Source organism: Solanum lycopersicum, chromosome 4 (assembly GCF_036512215.1).
Source record: "Solanum lycopersicum chromosome 4, SLM_r2.1".
Classification (NCBI taxonomy): Eukaryota; Viridiplantae; Streptophyta; class Magnoliopsida; order Solanales; family Solanaceae; genus Solanum; species Solanum lycopersicum.
The window spans coordinates 2820806-2841459 of NC_090803.1; the positions used below are offsets into that span (position 1 = coordinate 2820806).

The 20654-nt window shown below is 35.9% G+C and overlaps 2 protein-coding genes across 2 annotated transcripts; both read right to left on the reverse strand.

The window, feature by feature from the left end:
* Positions 1-33: 33 nt before the first annotated feature.
* On the reverse strand, positions 34-9303 carry LOC101252075 (tricalbin-3). The gene is made up of 9 exons (XM_004236840.5): positions 7885-9303; positions 7035-7276; positions 5455-5473; positions 4522-4751; positions 3192-3301; positions 2976-3074; positions 1517-1964; positions 1155-1403; positions 34-253 (listed from the first exon to the last, which is right to left on the reverse strand). The coding sequence occupies exons 1-8, from the start codon at positions 8703-8705 to the stop codon at positions 1315-1317; spliced, it is 2058 nt and encodes a 685-aa protein (XP_004236888.1). The 5' UTR covers positions 8706-9303; the 3' UTR covers positions 34-253; positions 1155-1314.
* A 2128-nt stretch (positions 9304-11431) lies between these two features.
* LOC101254295 (autophagy-related protein 9) lies at positions 11432-20377 on the reverse strand. Its single transcript, XM_004237133.5, has 10 exons — positions 19549-20377; positions 16795-17441; positions 16270-16590; positions 15912-16134; positions 15204-15383; positions 14888-15094; positions 13096-13173; positions 12942-13012; positions 12724-12834; positions 11432-12638 (listed from the first exon to the last, which is right to left on the reverse strand). Exons 2-10 carry the CDS (start codon positions 17370-17372, stop codon positions 11705-11707), a joined length of 2703 nt encoding a protein of 900 aa, XP_004237181.1. The 5' UTR covers positions 17373-17441; positions 19549-20377; the 3' UTR covers positions 11432-11704.
* Between the last annotated feature and the right edge of the window lie 277 nt (positions 20378-20654).

A 20654-nucleotide genomic window follows, 5' to 3' on the forward strand; every position in this document is an offset into this window, starting at 1 on the left:
GAAGGACTTAGAATCCACGGGATGTAACAAATATCAAGAGAACAAGGATGGCCAAAATCTGCCCCCAATATATATATATCATTGTAACATAGTTTTTGTTGTTCTCTTCTCTTTTTTGTGTCTGGGGATTCCTATCATTTGCTATTGGGGTTCTGGGGGTAGGGGAGGGGGGCAGGGTTTGAGTTGTTGATCTGGTTAAAATGTTAAAGAGTGTACAATAGTTTACAGATAATGGAGGAAGCAGTTGCCCAGCCTGCCAACAAACAAGAGAAAAGCAAATTTTAGTACAGTGCTCAAGGAATTACAGAATCACCACTTTAAGATGACAAATATGAAGTGCGCGATGCTAAAATGAAATAACCACTAATTCCTTTATGTTAAAATCCTTATTTCCCTAGAGAAAACCTCCGCGGATCTGATATGTTGATATCATCATTCAGACCAGACTCTGTTATCCACCAATTGTCAGGTCATATCATATTCTTCAAGGAGTTGGCAATTGAAACACTAAACAAACAATGGAAATCTGCTAATTTATACAAGGAAACTGGAAATATGTTGCTAGCTTTCACTCGGAAATTAGATCAAATAGTCGGCTTATAATTGCCATTAATACTACTGTTGTTTTCTGCTATCACCATTACCAATAGAATATGAAACGTACTCAGAAGATAATACAGCAGGAAAACCTCAAAAAGAAACAAAAAGGTCCTGTTTTACTTTGTTTTTGTGTTTCAAGATGAAATTGACATTTGATTCGTTGGTTTCTTTACTCGGTATATTAGGCTACATTTTCTAGTCTAGGTAGAGTTGATCAGAATATAATGTGGACTAGCTCCCTTCTCCCTCATATCTAATTTGGGGATAAAGGGTCACTCATGTGTTAACGTTTCCTTCCTTAAGTTTAAACATTTATTTTCTTCTCCTTGATATTGGGTCATAAAAACAATGCTTATGAAGAGAGGAAAATCCAAAAAAGAACAAAGAATGTCTGCATATTTGAAGAATTACAGCCATGCACTTAAGGTTTAAACTTAAGTTGATCTTAGCCAAAAGACTGACGAAGGTAGACAGCAAGAAGTAGAAAAATGAGTTTCAATGACAAATGCATGTGGAAAAGTGAGCTAAGGTATAGAACCAGAGGAACAACGCACCTCGAATGGAAGACCAGCAGAAGGTAAGGACTGTAATAAGGTTTCCATTCGGTCAATCTCAGAGTGGTGACAACTATATGTAGTTTGACAGAAAAACTCCAGCAGGAACTCTATATTGTACTATTTACCAGGAGCTATCAATCTTATTTTGTTTCCTTATTCATGGATTGAAAATGCTAGAACCACTGACGTTGAGAGCAATTAGAACTGAGATACTTGTAACAATCGCTAGCCAAAACAGGGGTGATTCTGCAAACAAAATATGTTAATTAGACATGCAAGAAATGGGAGGAACTCTATGCATTTCCTGGGAAAAACAAACTGGGATATGAACTATTATAGATCAATTCAATGTACTTTACCTCCTAAGTTTTCAGGAACAATATCAGAAGTTTGTTGAACAGATTTAGCAGGAGTACGTTGTCTTGAGGTTGGCTCTCTAGTTTGAAAATCATCTACAGATTTAGTATTGCCTGTTTCAGATGCCACGATCCCTTGGAATTCCTCGCTGACAATTAATGCTGCTAATAAATCCATAAATGATTCTTTATCTGTTCCACTTGACACACTCTCTCCACGCTGCTCATACACAGCAGTATCTCGATCATCGAAGTCAGATGATTCATCATCTGAAGCATCCAAATACTTGGATCTTGCTTCAATTCTTTCGTCCTCCTCATCTTCGACGTAAGCTTTATAAGTCAGTCGCAGTAAAATCTCTCCTACAGGCCTTGGTCCCAGTAGTCCCCAACCTCGGAGGATCACAATTTTGTCTGTCGGTACAGTATCTTCGAGAGATACCAGATCAACCTAGATGTAGTAGTCATTAGCAGGATACCTTTTTATACAAATCCCATTATACAAGCTATGCAAATATCACCTTGATGATCATTAATAAATAATGTCACATAGAAAAAAAAATTAAAACGACAAAAGCATCCTATTTCATGTTTCCAAAATACAATACTAAATTCATTTGCATCATTAGAGGCTGAGCCATGCCTCGACGGTAGAGTTGCTCTTTGTGACCTGTAGGTCGCTGGTTCAAGGCATGGAAACAGCCTCACTGCAGAAATGCAGGTGATCGGATACCATACAGTCAGGGGCAGATTAGAGGAAGGCCCAAGATGTGTCACTTACACTGCTTTTGTCGTAAAAAAATAAAAAATATAGTGAAAAGTGAAAAGGAAAAAGCAGATAGAAAGGATATATAACTAAGGTGACACTTCTTAAACAAAAGTTGAGCTTAGTTCAATTGGTTTAGTGCTGGAATTCCACAACTTAGGTTGGGCGTTCACACTTAGCCTCATTTTTTCTGTTTTTTTTCATTGATTTATGAAATCAATGAATAACATTGTTTAGTGATCATTTGGTGCTTTAGATAGAAAAATATTTAGTACTATTATTTTTAATGAGGTTTTTTCTTAATACATCTCAAAAAAAGAAAACTCATTGAGAAAAAGGAATACGTAATATTTATTTTATTTTATTCTTAGAAAAAGGTGTAGTACTATACGTGAATTGGGTTTTATTTATATTTTTTTCCTTTTTTTTTTAATATGGTGTTACAATGTTTATTTATTGTTTCTAATATTAAAAGGTGACATCGCTAACGAAAAATGATACTTATGCCACTGGTTACAGTATACCAGTCTCTACCACATTTGCACTAGTTGGGAGTATTTTGTGCACTGAACAAGGCCTTTGTTCATTTGCATTTCCCTTTTTGTGTAAAGACACATTATAAAACCAACAAATAAGACAGATCGCCTCTAAAAAACAATGACAATAGATAATATTTGCATGTACAGGAGGATTTACCTCCCCTGAGCCAATAGTCAAATCTGTAAAACCAAGGGAATCCTTTGCTTCTATATATAGCTTCTGTCCCCTGGGGTTTGTGACAAACATGTGAAAATCCTGCCAAAGGGCAAAGAAACATTACGAACGATGTATAAGTTACAGTAAGAGATATAGCAAGCCGTCACAAATAAATCATACCGGCATATCAGGCCAACAGATTTATATTTAAATCACCTGATTCCATATAGGCTCTCCAGGAGGTCCAATAACAGTAGTTTGACTGTTTCTTTTGCTGCGTATTACTTGATCTCCAAGTCTTAGATTAACATATGGATCAGTTTTTCCTGAACAATAGAGGACAGGGAAATTTAAAAAAGACAGACATGGGAAACATAAGAGGACATTACATGTACAGAAAAGCACTAGTATCTATCATTCATAAAACTGAGTAATGAAGGCGAAAAACTTCCATCTAAAAATTGAACTTGCAGCTTAACAGGAGAATCATGCGAACTAAACATACCGTATAATGTATACATGAACTGGAGGTGTAGCAGCAGAAACTTTTGGACCCATCCTCGTTTTTGCTTTACATTTTTTTTCATAGGCAACTTATTTCTTCCCTTTTAGCTTTTATTAACTATGACATTTACGACACACACAAACTAAAAAGAAAAAACAAGATCCTTGTGCCAAAAAGTTTTCTTTTCCCAATTACAGTTTGATGTGATAACCTGATCTAAACATCTTTAATGTGTATTTAGTAATTCGTGTAATCTCTTATTCTTCAATGTGTTTTCTTTATTCTGTTGCTTCATTTTACTTTGTACCTTGATATTTTGCTGTAATTTTTTCTGGCACCCCTTCTCCGAATAACTTCGCTTTTGAGCCGAGTGTCCATCTGAAACAACCTCTCTACCCTACAAACGCAGGGGGAGGTGTGTGTACATATTACTCTCCCCAGACCCCACTTCTGGTTTTACACTGGGTAGGTTGTTGTCGTCGTTGTATTTGTTAGAAAGCATAGTCGAAAGTCTTCGCATTTCCTCCTTTATAATGTGATTTCATTTGGTACGGTTTTCCTATATCTGTGATTTTGATTCGGTAATCTTAGGGTGCGTCCCTTCACTGAATATATTAATGGAGGACGCTTTGTGCACCGGGCTGCCCCAGTGATTTCATCCAGTAATTATTATATTTTAACTGGTTCACAGTGATTACTGGACCAATATATGTGGATTTTATATTCACTTAAAAGTAGTTGCTCATGCAATGGAAAACACATTCTTTTGAAGCTTCAACTGATTTTCAAGTAAATAAATACCTCTGACCTTTTTCTTTCACAAACTAGAATATGCTACAGAATAGTTTTAACTTTTAAATAATATGAAGAGACGAACTCATTTAATAGTTCATAGTGCATGACAAGTCTCTAGTGTTACTAAAAGGCAAATATCGGACCTAAGAAAAAGATTGATGCCAAGTTTCTAGTGTTACTAAAAAGCAAAATATCAGACCTAAGAAAAAGATTGATGCCACTGATGAAAGATGAACATATTCATACCATAGATGATATAAGAGAGATTCCTTGCATCAACAAGAGTCACTGATAGTTCTCCAGCATAGTCCTTATTTCCTTCTTGCATTTCCCCAGCCTTAGGTTGTTCGCTCTGACCAGACTTACGATCACTTGGAATAGGCCCGACTGTTTTCCCTTTCTGAAAATCCAACACAATTTTTTTTGGACGGACAAAGAGACGAGGTAAATCCTCAGTAAGAAGCTTCTTCAAAAACCTGAAATATCCGTAGAAGATATAAGAACTCAAACCCACCACTGCAGTGGAAAAATGAAATAGTTCCATAGAGTACTGCAAATCGAAAACGCATCAGGCAAGAAATTCAGAATTAATATGATGCTAGAAAGATCTAGGCCTGGAATTAACTTTAAAGATGATATGTGCTAAAACACCAAATGCAGCCATTATTGTAGAGCATGTAAATGAAACTAACTTGAGCTGAAAATAAGAGACTTGACACAAGACAAGAGATTTCCCAAAATTAGGGAAGAAAATGGGCAGAGATAGAGAGAGAGTGAACATCCTCGGAATACATAACACGAGGTGCCTAACTAGAAGCAACTTCAGAAATCCAGAATAAGGTGAATAAGGAAGATTCTCAAGAAAAATCATTCATGATTGATGACAATACCATGACCATATCTACTGAAAAGCAAAAGGGGCTTTAAAACAGAAAAAGGATATTTGACTGCATAAGCTAGGAGTGTAAGTGGCCTGGTAAAGCATTATTCAGTGATCAGTCACACTTCACCCCCCAACCCACCCATCACCCAAAGGAAAAAACAAGAAAAGGGACTCTTCAATGAGATGCTAATTAAACAGCACAAGAAATTGGATATACCAACGATGGGGGATAACAAACAGAAGTGGAAAGCACATAGGTAATAAGAACAGCAGATAATGGATAAAATAGTACTTACATTGATAGAACAGGAATTGCTGGTGTTTCCCCAATACATGCAAGAAAAAGAAAAGAAACATGTCAAGATCCTCATAATGGGCACATCAATAATATTACTCATCTAGTTTATTCGTTTAACTTTAGGTATCACTATCCCATTTTAAAAAGTGTAAATAGAAAACAAACAGCAGTCATTGAAATGATGACAACTCAGCATCAGTAGTAATAAATAATTGATAACTATGCACTGGAAAGATCTCACTACACAGCAACTCAACTAGAAAAAGCGGGGTATTAACTAATCCTAAAATTAGGTTTAATGGCAGAAGAATGCTAGTCTTGGAAGCTGATACCACAAAGAGGATTACACAGAGCAGCAAAGAAAACAAGATAAAGAAGAAAGCAAATATGTTTCGTAGTCTTCACAGTACGCCAAATAGTTGCTAACGACTTGAATTAGGTTCCTAAAATTACATTGAAGTACCCGATAAGAATAAACTCCATGAAGTTCATTCTTGAAAAGAATAAACTCTATGGAGTCATTCCACTGTCTTACAGAATATGTTCCAGTGATCAAAATTTGACGACCCATGATTAACAGGGTGTTTGCATTGGCTTAAAAGTTGGGCAAATCTACTTTTAAATCAGTTTCTGACTTAAGGAAATGTACAAATATAAAAATAACTTAAAATAAGTTCGGAAGTTTTTGGCAAGGTTAAAAATAAATGAAAATAAGTTAGAAATGACTTAAAATAAGTTAAAAACCAAAAGTAGGCTTCCCCCTACTTTTTATTTTCGACTTAAAATTTTTATTTTTTTTTAGAAAGGTAAAGTTGTATTCCTCAGTATGCTGACAACCATCAAAAAAATTACAGTGCAAGTAATCATAATTACAGATAATCTGAGAAGTCTACTGGCTGTTCTACCTCATCTATACCCTCTTCTTTACACCAAAGATACATAGTATTAATGCAGTTTTCTTTTACTTTCTGCATTGGATTAGTAATATCGACTTAAAAGTTATTTAAGTTTGACTTTTTATTTTTGACTTGAAAGTTACTTTTTATAAGCCAATCCAAATGGGCTCCTACTCTTTTCTAAGAATTGAGCACTCAACGGAATCAAAAGCTATTTTCTTCCAGAAGAAACAAATTGAACACAACAGTTGGGTGTAAACAGATATATAAATCATGAATAAATCAGCTTCGAAACAGTCTCTTATCAAAAGAAAGCAACTTTAAAACAGTGTTTAGTGTGTGAATCAGCTGGGCACTCAACAACTATTACGACTCAATCCCAAGCAAGTTATATGAATTCGCTGTTCTTTTACGCTCATCTTAGTCCATTATCTTTCAAATAAAATTCAGAAAAATCACAACAAAAAAGCACAAGAAATTCTCTGTATTTTCTACTAGCATATGAATATTTGAGGGGACTAAGAGACTCATTAAGAAATATTGGGCTTCAAGTAACATACTAATATGACTATAATTTACTTCTCATGTATTTGGTATTTTGCCTATATAAAACTTATAGCATGCAAGATTCTGACACATGATTCATCTCGTAGGTAAAAGTCCCAAGTCGAAATTCACATACCCATTAGGTTGAACAAACGGAACGGTGACAAGTCAAGTTTTATCTTGGGAAGGGAGACAAAAGCCCAAGAAACAGCTCCAATCCAAGGCTCTGTTTGTATTAAACGTAATTTGACCCAAAGTTCACCATCAATGTCAAAGTTCCGAACACCGACTGGCACAGAAATGGGGATGACTCCAAACTTTAGTGACAGCATTAACAGCATGCGAGCACCACCAGTGTATCGAAGACCTATCTGATATCTAGAAAGAATCAAACAATGCACAAATCAGTTGATACATTCCATGAAACAATGAACTTTCACATAACAACAACAACAACATGCTGAGGTCCGGGGAGGATAGAGTGTACTGAGACCAGGCCACTACCTCTAGATGTAGTGAGATTATTTTCAACAGACCCTCAGCTTAAGTGCCTCAAATCAATGAACTAGCTTAATCTGTTTTACTGTCTTGATCAGTCTCAAGGAACTAGTCTAATTGTTCCCCACAAGGCAAAAACACTATCTCTATATCAAGAGAAAATACTTTACTCCAAATCAAATGTTGAACGTATATTTTCCTTCTATTCTAGACAACAACTGAAATAATGAGCTAAGGAGAAAATATGAGCTCGACTGCTTTACCAAGAAATTTGCACAAAGAGTTCTTCTCTAAAATGTGATTGTATATTTCCTTTTTGATTCTGGACCTCAGTTCAATTAAGAAATATGGGCTAAGGAGAATATACCAACTCAAACAATTTCAACCAAGAACATAAAAAACAAGAGCTTTTCTATTTTGAACTTCAAAAATTTTCTTTTTTCACTTAAGAGGGGTAGTGTGGGATAATGGCAAGAAGTGTTACTCACTGCAAATCATTGACTCGACGAGAAGTTTTCCGCTCCACACTCCTAACAGAAAGAGGCTCATCCCCCAGTGAGAATTGCTTTATCTCAACTCTCTGCACATAATCAGGCTTTTTGAGATTATCAATGACAGGCTGAAGCAAACCAATGATCCAATTCTCAATCCCAGGTCTATAGACCTTCCACAACTTCCCTAACACCATGTTTACCCACTCCACTGACTCTTTCCTTTGCAAATCCTTCTCCAACAATGAAGAAAGGTTTGGTGGGACCTGTGACCATATCCCGGAGTTTCCTCCATTGTTTGGCTTAGCATTACTCTTTCTAGATGCCCAAACCTTATCAAAAACAACACCAACAAAGAAAAACAATGCAAAAAGACCGAAAATATTTCGATTTATTGGAGGAGAAGGTAATGGATGCATCACCCCCAATTGAGTCCTTAGCTTATCTACAATAGGGTCTTCTTGAAAACTAGCAAAATTGTTACTAGAACATCTAGAAGCTTCTAATTCCTCAGAGACTCTTCCATAAGCATCCAATTCATCAGCAAATCTCTTAATTACAATATTTCTAGCTCCTCTTCTAGCACTATCCCTAATCTGCATGTCAAAACTATGGTGGTCTCCACCATTCACACAAGCTCGAATTACCCATTTCGCACGAATCCTATACCTAACACTCGAATCCAAACCCAATTTCCCCCTACTCCTCCTCCTCGTCACCGACGAACTGCCATTACTTTTACATGGACAAGGAGATGGGTATACCCAAAATACTTTACGGAAATCAGGGGTAATAGCAGAAACTGATTCAAAAACCATTAATATCAAAAACCCAGATGCCTTTTGAGCTATAATTAACAGTTGTTGAACTTGAAGTATACAATGAACTACCAATAAACATGAATCCAAACCCAAAACCCAATTCGCTCAAAGCTTTATCTTTTTCAAAGAGAACCGAAAACAACATTACAAGCTATGAAATTCCCAGTTTTTTCAGCACAGATGGATGCATGTAGACAAGACTATCTCTGTGTGTGTGTGTTAGAGAGAGAAACAAAGATAGAGAGAGAAAGTGAAAAAGGCTAAAAGGAAGGTAGAAACATGGAATCAAGAATTTGATCCTTATATGATTACAGAGAATCACAGAGAAAGTTTAAAGGCCGCAAAAATTTTGCAGCAATTTTGGAAAGAGAAAATCACAATTCGTAATTACATGTTATAGAGACAAGAGAGAAGAGGCAAAAAGTGGGAGAGAGATGAATTGTATATGTATATTGGTTAAATAATTATATATCATACATATGTATTTGTATATATGACAGGCGAAACAGGGTGAGAGAGGAGAGACCCAAGCGAGATTGGGAGAGGGAGAAGAGAGGCGAGCGAGAGAGGACAAAGAGATGAATTTCATATGTATATTCATTAGATAATTGTATATTATATATATGTATTTGTGTAAAATACAAGCAAGATTGAGAGAAAGAGAGATGCAAGCGAAAATGGAAGAGGGAGAGAGGCGAGCGAGAGAGGGCACAGAGATGAATTTCATATGTATATTGGTTAGAAAATTATATTTATACATATGTATTTATATAAAAACAAGCGAGAGAGAGAGGAGAGAGGCAAGCGAGATTGGGAGAGGGAGGAAAGAGACAAACGGGCAGAGAGATAAATTTTATATATATATTGATAAAATAATTATATATTATACGTATACATTTGTATAGAACTCAGCAAAATTTGAGAGAGAAAGAAGTGAGACGAGCAAAATTGAGAGAAGAAGAAGAGATTAAAGAGTTTATATAACTCACACTAAAAATAAAGTCTTTTATAACATCAACAGTTGTATATTTGATTCAAAATTTATCGTAAATTTTATTAATTTTTAACTTATATTTAAAACTTTATAAATATTTTATAATAACTTTATAATAATTTAATAATTACTTGCGATATAAAGAATTCTTTTTTAGTAACGTGTTTGTTGTTTTATTTGCTTGGGAAATTGGTCTGTTGACCATAGGCACACAATTAATTTGGCACTTGAACCACTTGTGTCTACTTACTTATTTATTTATTTATTTTTAGCTATTTTTATTTAGTTATTAATTTTGACAAATTAAAAAAAATAATAAACTTTTTGTATTATATTCTCATTTAATTTTTTTTAAAAAAATTAAATTTTAATTTATCCTTTTTGAAATCATAATTAATAAGGGTAAAATTGTAATTTTATTGTACTAATTATTATTATCTTAATATGTGTGTCATTTCCAAAGTGGACGACTAAATAAAATCGAAGATGTACCATTATCATTATTATGTCATCACTTACTTCCATTTTTTCCCCTAAAAACACTATCAAGTCAAACACTTTGAATCGGAATGAATATATTGGGGCAAATTTAATAGATTGTGACGATATTTACTCAAACTCTTTTAACGAAATTTTATTAATATAAAAGTTCAAAATTATAAACTACTTTTTATTTTTCAAAATTCTCTTAGTAATCAGAGTAAGATGACGATACTCAAATAGTTAACACTCTCCTTCATTTTTAATTATAAAATTATTAATTCGAGTTATCAAATAGAGTATATTATTCAATTGTTCTCTTTTATTTAACTTTATGTGAAATAGTCAAAATAAAAAAATAAAATTAATATATTTAATTTAAGAATCTATAAAAAATAATCTCTTTTTAACATAAAAATAAAATATTTTTTTCAAATAAAATAAAAATGCAAATAAGTAACACATGGGTCGGAGCCGACGCAGTACTTGAGGCTTTTTGACTTCAACTTTCTTACACGGCTTGTAAAGGTGGTTGACCAGTCATTTTTTAGTTTGGGCCATATTTGTGTCAAAAGGCCCATTTGAAAATTGAAAGAAATAAAAAAAAAATATTTTTTTTTACATTTAAAAAGTTTTATTATTTAGAGTCCTAACATTTATATATTACATCCGTAAAGGCGATTGTGTTGATATAACAGAATTTTCTCATAAACGAAATTAAAAGTCGAATATGATCATATACTTTCTCAGTCGGCTCAGTTGATGTAGCGAATATGATATTTTAAAAGGAAGTGAGGGATCTTCTACGTCTGATCTAGGGTGATTGTTTAATGTGATCTATCTCTTGTTTGATTTGCAAGAAATTGCACATAGACAAGTTTATCCCGTATATTATACTTTGTATTGTATATTTTTCTTATCATGGTATATCAATATATGAAATTTTGCTAATAATAATTAATAAATTTTTGACATTATATATCATTTTATATGTAAATATTATTCCCTACTACTCTTTATCATTTATGTTGTACTTTAATGACATGTCTTATGGCTCTACCTTTTGCCCGTCTCTATACAACACTATAAATACAGACATAAAAGTTCATATCGTATACATTTGATTACATCGAAAGAAAGAAAAATAACTCAAACATATTATTCATACACTTGTATTATTTCTCACGATATACACGTGTAACACACGTATCCAAAGCTAGTAGTAATAACCAAATGCCAAAGGATCAAATAAAAGGAAATACTAGCTAAATTGCATTATGTACATAGAATGTCTTCCATTGTTAGCAGCAGCTCTAGTGGTGCTTACATTTTTAAAAGGATCAATGATGACATTCAAAATCCAATCAATTTCTAGAAAAAAAACTGAGCCTTTTCCCAGAAATCTAACCTCACAATCAACTATGCACAATAAAGAATGTAAAATATGAACAATTTTCTTGAAAGAAAACAACTTTGAGACCCAGAATTCATAACATTTCCTAGTGTTGTTAAGAGATTGAAATCAAACAAGATCTGAAGGATCTAATTTTCTTGTGGGGTTTCCTGAGGGCCTTCTGTAAATATCATCAAAAGGAAGGTTGAAGTCTCCAACCGAATCGTCCATGAAGAAGGTATTGGCCAGCCTATTAGAATTCCTCAGGTCAACGTGCTTGTGCTCGTGCTCTTGCTCTTGCTCATCTAGACTTCTGTCAGAGAAATTATCATAATAATCATGAGGATTGCTGTTGAAATTCGGAGGTTCAAGGAAGCTTGTCTGAGGATTTGTGACTTGTGGTCGACTTCTGTCAGAGAAATTCTCATAATAATCATGAGGATTGCTGTTGAAATTCGGAGGTTCAAGGAAGCTCGTCTGAGGATTTGTGACTTGTGGTCGACTTCTAGTCCACCACTGGCTCCTCATAGATTGTGCCATGCTACTTGAATCATCCTGATGTAGGATGCTCTCTCTCAAAACAGGAGCTGATGTGGTGGCTTCGAGATGACTTTGTGCTCGGTCCTCAAATAAGTGACCCCAGTTGTCTTCAACTATATCCTTGCTTTGCACAAAATGAGGTGGCATCCAAGGATCTTTAAGGTGTTCGTTGTTATCAGTATGAAGAGGCCTGGATTCAATGCCTCTTGAATCACTACTCGTATTGTGAGGATGCGAGGTATAATACCAATCAAGAATGTAAGGATAATTCCTCTGTCCACCATCTATTAACCACATTGAGCCAAATCCAGCTCCCAAGTTGTTGAGAGGCATTTCCCTGGAGAACAAATTGTTTCGATTGCTTAAGCCTCTAAAGTCGGGATTCCAGTGCTGTAGCTCTGAAGGTCGATATGCAGGTCCTATTTCATGCAACTGCAGCTTTTGCTCTCTAAACGTTTTAAGTGTTGATATGAACTGTTTTCCATGATCATCAGGTTGCCAGGAAGGATAGCTAGTTTGAAAGCTGAAACCATTTGACATGTACTGTTATTTGAAAGCTCTTAAATCAACAATAATTCAAAACAGCCTCAAGTAATTATAAGACCAACCTTAGGAATGATTTCTCCATTTTCCCTTGAGAACTTCTTTGCAAGCGGGAAGAATTAAATGGTGATCCATATTTGCGATTGCCATGATTCTGAAAATCAAACACGCTGAAGCTGCCCAGAGAGACATAAATCAGTGCTTGAAGATTGAAATGTGGGAGCTCTGTCGATAGGAGCTACCAACATGTGAAGATCCAAGCAAAGCTGATATAATTACTAACCTGCACACATGACCAACACCCTCAACGTGAACAGTGAAGTCCGCAATGAAGCGCAAAATATCATCTACCTTCTGTTACAAAAAACATCCAAATGTCAGCGACCATTAACTCAAGCTAGGTAGATGAGGAAATTATCCTTAAAAATAAAGATCACCTTTGGGACAACAAATAGCAGCAGATATGGTGTAAGAAAAATTGAGGTCATCTCCTCAAGTAACATCATTCCAGTATACTGCAGGATGAGTTAATAAGAAGTCAATAACAATCTTACCGTAAAATGAAGTACTACCCCATTTAGCCATTGACAGTGAGACACTTGCATAAAGCAACAGCAACAACAATTGGGGTCTAGGGAGAGTAAGATGTGTGCAGACCTCACCTCAACCTCTGCGGGGTAGAGAGGTTGTTTCCGACAAACCCTCAGCTCAAAAGAAATGTAACCAACGTAGGAAAAGTAAGTAAGAAAGGAGACAGCAAAATAGCAATGTGAAAAACAAGTGCAGAACATACATTAATACACTTTGGAGAAAAAAGGAACTACGTGATACCTAAAACATACTACTAGAAGTAAAACAGAATTCAACTACCTACTAACCTTCTACCTTAATCCTTGACCTTTCTATCTAAGGTCAAGTCCTTAGTCAATTGAAATTGTGTCATGTCCAGGCTAATCACGTCCCCCAATTCTTTTGGCCTACCTCTACCTATCCTAACTCATGCTACAAGCCTTCAACCAACCTCACACGCCTCCTCACTGACGCATCCTCAATCTTCCTCTTCACATGTATGAATAATCTCAGCCTCACTTTCCTCATTTGGTCAGCCACGGAGGTCACTCCCACCTTGTCCCATATATCTTTGTTCTTAAGCATATCTCTCCTAATATACCCACACATCCATGTGAGCATCCTCATCTCCGCTACCTTCATCTTCTGACCGTGGGCATTCTTGACTAGTTGGAACTCTACCTAATACAATTAGTGTTGGTCTAACAACCACTATGTAGAACTTACTGTAAGCCTTGATGACACATTTTTATCGCACAGTACCCAGAGGCAAGTCTCTACTCCACCCATCCCTCTCCACTACGATGTGCGACATCATCGTTGATCGACCTGTCTCCTTGAATTATGGACCCAAGATACTTGAACCTTTCTCTCTTGCATAAGAAGAAGTCCATAACAATCTCATGGTAAAATGAAATACCACACAATCTTTTTTGATGACAAGGGAAACCCGCAGCCGCTACCCTTTGGGTGCGCATAAGGTAATGAAATACTACACAATATATCCGTCAACAGTAAAGCTCTTGCATAACCTGGCTATATATCTAGGAAATTCTTCTCTAAAAAATAAAAAAATAAAATTCCGGAGAAGAATACAGTAAAGGTATTGAAAAAGCCTACAGCTGGAGCTACATTACGAACAAAACTTTGTGATAAATTACAAAAAAATTAAGAAGGAAGTTAAAATATAGAAGGCTATGCAGCAGAGTCAAACTTCGAATCTAATAAATAAAAAGTAACCCACCCTCAATCAAAGAAACATAAAAAGAAATAAGAAGGATAAACTGCCAAAAAAGTGGAATGAAGAAAAAATCATGACAATGGTCTGCCTTGTTTTTTTCTGAAATAGGTAACTTTGAATTCACACAAAAGAGCTCATGAATGAATTGATGATGGTCTGCCTTGTCTGAATTCATTCTATATGATTACACTCTATTGAAGCAAAATATTACATTTAGCTCTACAATTAATTGTTTAACGAATCAACTGTGGTATTTTATTAGTTTAATTTTATATAAATTATAAATGACTTTCCTGGAAAAACTAATAATATGCTCTAAATGAAAATAGGAAATCCATAAACCAAGACTTCAGTTACTTCAACGAAGTGTCTGTTTTCACATTTATTTGCTTATAAGAAACCACACGGCAAAAAAGCACCTGGAATAAAGTTTCAAACTCTGTTCGTATGGCCTCAGTATTTTCTTTCCCTCGCCATCTCTTTGGCATAAAGTGTGTATGTTGGACAACAAGTGACATTGCTCCCTGTGGGTCAAGGACAAGAAGCTCATCTGTTATTGCAGCCCGGCTTATAGCTGTTATAGTTCCAAATACAGCAGCATACCAGAATAAGTTGCGACCAAATATCTGCAAGATTTGAAGCAAAATATAAGATGCAGTACCAGATTGCTATAAAAGAAAAAAGAACAGCTTTGCAAATAAGCATTTGCTGGTTGTGGAAGTTTAAGTATTTTACATGGCCTTCCAGCAGAGATTCTTCTAGAAATGCAATGATAATAAGAACAGCAGCAAATCCACCGGAAACAAAAGAAATGAACTTTGCGACGATAGATAAAATAGGCGATGGAAACTGCTTTAGATAATCAGAAGCATGTACGGCACTGCTGTTGATGCGATGCTTAAACAAATGGTCAACCTGAATATAAAGAAGATGCACATAAGTATAGAAGCAAAAGCCGAACACTTGAGAATGAAAATAGGAAGTACCTACTGATTTGTGGAGAAAAAAGAGATTGAAAAAACCATAAACTCACATTCTCACTAGAATGTTAGCTCACGATATATACACACAAAACCAGTCAAAATTGCGCCTCAAACCCAAACTAGAAGGGTTGGCTGTATGAATCTGTCAGAGTCATTCAGCTCAACCCATTTCATTTAGCTGAAAAATCTGTTACATGAATATGTTATAAAACGTGTATCATGCAATAGACGGACTATGGAAAATATAGAGGCAATGTACGGCTGAAAGGCTACAAGCTTGATGAGTCATAGTGACATTACCATTTAGTACCCACACAAGTACCTGAAAGCATGAGAGAAGAACGTGGTACACTAAACAACTTTTCCCTCCCCCTCCCAAAATAATTAGGGACCAAAGAGATCCATAAATAACAACTTCCATGTTTTTCAACCTATCAAGTTCATACCAGAGAAATGATACCTCGTTGAATTCCCTAAACATCCACTTGGAAAGATTTGACCATCTTCGAGACGATGCCGTACTTGGATGGTTGTAGAACTGTTCGGCATGCCTCAAGAAGAGATACACCAGCATGAATATAACAAGAAATGGAGATAAGAGAAGCATTAGAACTCCAACAATCATAAGCCTTTTCTTTAATGTTTTAGGATCAGAAATGAAGTCCCTGCGTATACAAAAGTTTCTGCAGAAACAAAACACCAGATCATTAGTAAAGTGGAGAACAAATTAGCAAAGATATATAGGAATAAGAACTTCCATTACTTAAATTACTAAGCACCGCATAGACATTTCACTTCAACATAGGGTATTCATTTACCTGTCAAACATGCTCTGCAGTATGCACCAATTTAAGGTCCATTCAAGGGTCTTTGGCAGTATTAGACGACTACGCACATCATTGGGGCCACAACTGATAGTTGGACCAGCACCAGGTACCCAGTGAGAAATAGGAAAAGAAAGGAGCCCTTTGTTAAGCATTCCTATCAAATAATTTTCCTTCCGCATTAATCGCATAACCACATCATGAATAGAAAGATTCTTAACTACACAAAGTTGTTGCAATTCTTGTAACTGAACGACCCTTTCAAGAATGGATGCCCATGGAATGGTCTGTATCTCCTTGTCTGTCACATGTAGACTGCACAGAAATGTGACACCATTGTGATTAGGTAGAGGAATGACAAAGGAGATATTGGCGATGAGCTAATAACAAGCAACACAGAAAAGACAACAATCAGTCAACATCTTGGGTTTCCACTAATCATAACTAAGCAAGAAAAAGAAATGACTGATATTCCAGAAAAGTTGAGTTTCAGAAAATCTTTAAAGATATTCAGCACACCTTCTGCAGTAGAACTGACGGATTGCCAGGGTTTCTCTTAGCTGTGCGAAAAACCTTAAGAAGCAAAATATCCAGTAGACAGAAAATATCCCCAGGTAACCCAACACAGTGCCTTTAAAGAGCGTAAGAGGTTTCAATGGGTGCAGATGAAGAGCTTCATTGGCCAGATCACAAGGCTTAATTCCAGATTCCACAGCATCCATTCCACATTTGGCGTTGCGGAGCCCATTCCAATCAACATATAAAAGAAAAAATCCAGAGAAGAATATGGTGAAAGCTAGGCTCAGAAGCTCAAATATCCACTTTATAATAATGCACCACAATCCTTTCTCGCAATAATAGTTGTAGAGCCTCTCGAAGAACAAGTCCAGATCAGAAATTGGTTCGACACTAACACTCTCACCATTAAGAAGTCCAGATGGGCTTTCACTACCTGGACTTGGTGCTCTGCGATAGTCCGACAGTTCGATTTCAGGATGCACATCATCAAGCAATCCTGTTCTCAGTGATGATTCGCCGTGCCTTCTCCATTTGAATATGTTAAGGCCATTAGCGCCTTTTTGTCCACTGAACATCATTCATGTACGCTGACGATATGCAAACACCCCCTGACAACTCCCCATGGACCAAGTAATTAAAATATAGCACTGAAAAGAAAAAAGAGAAAACACCAAGTCATTCTTCAGGTTGTCTTCAAAGTATAAATAAGTATACCCCTACCCCTACCCCTACCTTGTGGGATTATACTACGTGTCTGGGTATATTGTTGTTTGTAAGTGGTAAAATTGATCTCCGATGCATAACAAACCATCAATAATTGTTTTATCTAAAGTTTTCTTTTTTCTTCATATCACTTACCACCTCTGATTGGAAATACCAACATTATATTATGTGAGAGTCCCACAGAGCTCCAGCCAAGTACCAAATATTGAAAAACCAAAGGGAAGCAAAATTTCTACTTAAGCCTTGAGCACTATGTCTATCCTAGTTCTGCATGACTCAGTTACCAGAGAAACTCAAAGCATTAACCCAACAGAGCATGAAAACAAAGGTCATAACTCATGAGAACGGCAGATTCAATATTTTGCAAGAACTTAGTTAAGGAAATACACTTGCAAGTCAAACTTCCAGTTCTAAGCTGATGGACCTTTTACACGCACAAGTACCTAAGCACATTTTAGTAATTTTGACACATTTTCAAAAGTTTTCAGCAGATTGGAGCTGGTTCATGGATCTCGGGTTTTTACATATTGAGTTGCATGTCTCCTCTCAATAAAAGAGGAATAAGTCATTAAGGTTACCTTCCTCCTGATACTTTCAAGGGAAAACATCAATGGGGGTTGGCGTGTTGATTGGCGTTTGGGGTTTGAGGAGGGGGCATTGAATCTTTAGAGGAGTGAATCAACGAGAAAGAACTAAAACTGCAGAGTGCAGACAGACCCAAATACTGGGAACTAGGAACATGAGGAGGTGGGAGTAAAAGAAGCATGAATGCTTGCACAATCATTGGGAACGGGGGGAGGGGGGAGGGGGTAATGCAAGGTAGGGAAACTAATTGAAGTATTTTGTCCATGAAACAAAAAAATTCATGCAGGGTATGGAATCCAAATGACCAAATAGATGGTAATAAAGGGGCCTCATATGCTGAATTGGAAGTGAGCTGATGTATTAGCCAAAACCATGGTGGGGCAGGTATCTGATCATGAACCGATAATGCTCAATTGCAGAGAAATATGATAGCAGTCCAACACGTTTTAATTTGAGTAAATAACCACAACATGAGGACCTTAAGGATGAAGAAACCATAGTGGGACAATTATCCAATTATAAAAAAAGCAATAAAAAAAAACGGCCAAACAAATTGAAGACACTAAAGGAGGAGTTGAGGAGTTGAGTTAGGAAGTATCAAAAGAGTAGAAACAAATATCACAAAGATACATGACGACTTCCATGAATTGGAACCACCTATCAGAAAAATAAGCTTATCTGATTCAAGTGAAAAACGAGCTAGCAGGGACATTGTTAGAGGAGGAGAAGCTACAAGGGGAGTAGTTGAAAGGGCAAGTTGGAAGATCTTAGTAGCACGGAAGGTGATCTGTAGAAAAAACGAGGATGACGAGGTTAAGGAAGACGAAGGCAACACTAAAAGTTCTCTCTTAAATGTTCATGGAAATAAAACTCTACCAGGAAAGATTGATCATTGCAAACTTTAGGGGGAAAAGAAATCTGTGAGGGGGAAGTACAAATTTATCAACATTTACACACTGATATGCACTGGTTGATGCCGGTTTTAAATGGAGTGTGATATGGAGCATCAATTGTCCTGCTTTCTCTTTGGTTACTTCTATTGTGTACTTAACATGATCATGTATGTGAGCAAGGTTTTCCCAAAAACAGACAATGCAGCTAATCGTTACAGCAGTCAATCAGTCTCTAAAGAAAATTGAATGATTCATACAACCAATTCCAACTAAATTGGAATGAAGATGGTCGTTTATTGATATCTTACTGGTTAACAAAATATTCCAAAAGATATAACTTTCTAATTACCATTCCGGATTATCTTCATATTCTTCATGACACTCTACAAAATACCCCTGACCCATTATTAAGAGGTCACATATACATATTCAAAGTAAGACAATTTACCCTAGAATTGAAAATTACATCCACACTAAGCATGCATTGTCCTGAATCCGAACCGAAACAATTCACAACACAAGATAGATATTACAAGAGAACAATACAATTTACCTGAACTTAATAATTCACTGTTTCCACCAATGCCCAGCTGATATTCTCAATATACCAATAAAATAAACAATTTGTTGAAACAATTCTAAGCAATTCCAAGAAACCCAGTTGAGGAAACTGAATTTTCTTTCGATGGTGATGCTCAGACCAGCTTGCTCAGATTTTCAACAATTCAAAATAAACCCAGTTGGAAAAAAGGTGATCTTTTTGTGTTCCCTTTGATAATTTTAGTGTCCGGACCACCTTTCCCTACCTCCACCAATATCCAAAAACGCACAATAACCACATAAACCTCCCCACCAAAGCTAAATAAAATATGGGCTTACACTAAAAACCTCAATTTTTTCTAGGTTTTTTCTCCTTACGATTGAATTGAATATAAAAACTATAACTTTCCGTCAGCCCCACATAAACGATGAAATCAACCCCAAAAAGGATGAGGCAATAAACGACGAGATACTTCTGATGAAGAACTGCCTCCGGTCACCGGTCACCGGTCACCGCCGTGATAAGGTGGAAGAATTGGGGGTTGCGTGGAGAATGAAAGGGGGAATTACGGTTAAGTTTCGTGTGCAATTGTAGATTGTTTTCTTCTTCTTTCTCTTCTGTAAGTCCAAAAGGTTTTTGTATAATTAATTAAGGAGACGTGAAGATGGCTACTTTTGCCTTCTTCTCTTTTACTTAGGTATAATAACTCCATTAGTGCATAGGGCTTTTTTTAGGTGGGGTGGGGGTGGGGGGGACTAATTATAATGATACTTAGATAGGTAACAGTAGGGTTAAATTAATAATTTTATGATCGTGAGATGTGTTTTCGTATATTTTGATTAATTTTACAAGATAATCTTTCAATTCACATCACAGGGGTCAAATACTTTAGTTTTCATCGCAATATCTCAAGCTCGACTAATTTCATGGGATATATGTCACCTCTCGTTTCCATCACAACAGCCAATAGATATCAAGTAATTTTGTTCGTTTTATTTTTTTTGTATTGAACTTGAGACACTAGAGTTTTCAACTACTTTGCTAATTACTAGATCACAAATACAAAATATAATTGAAAATTAATTATAATACATAAAAATAATAAGAGTTTATGATTT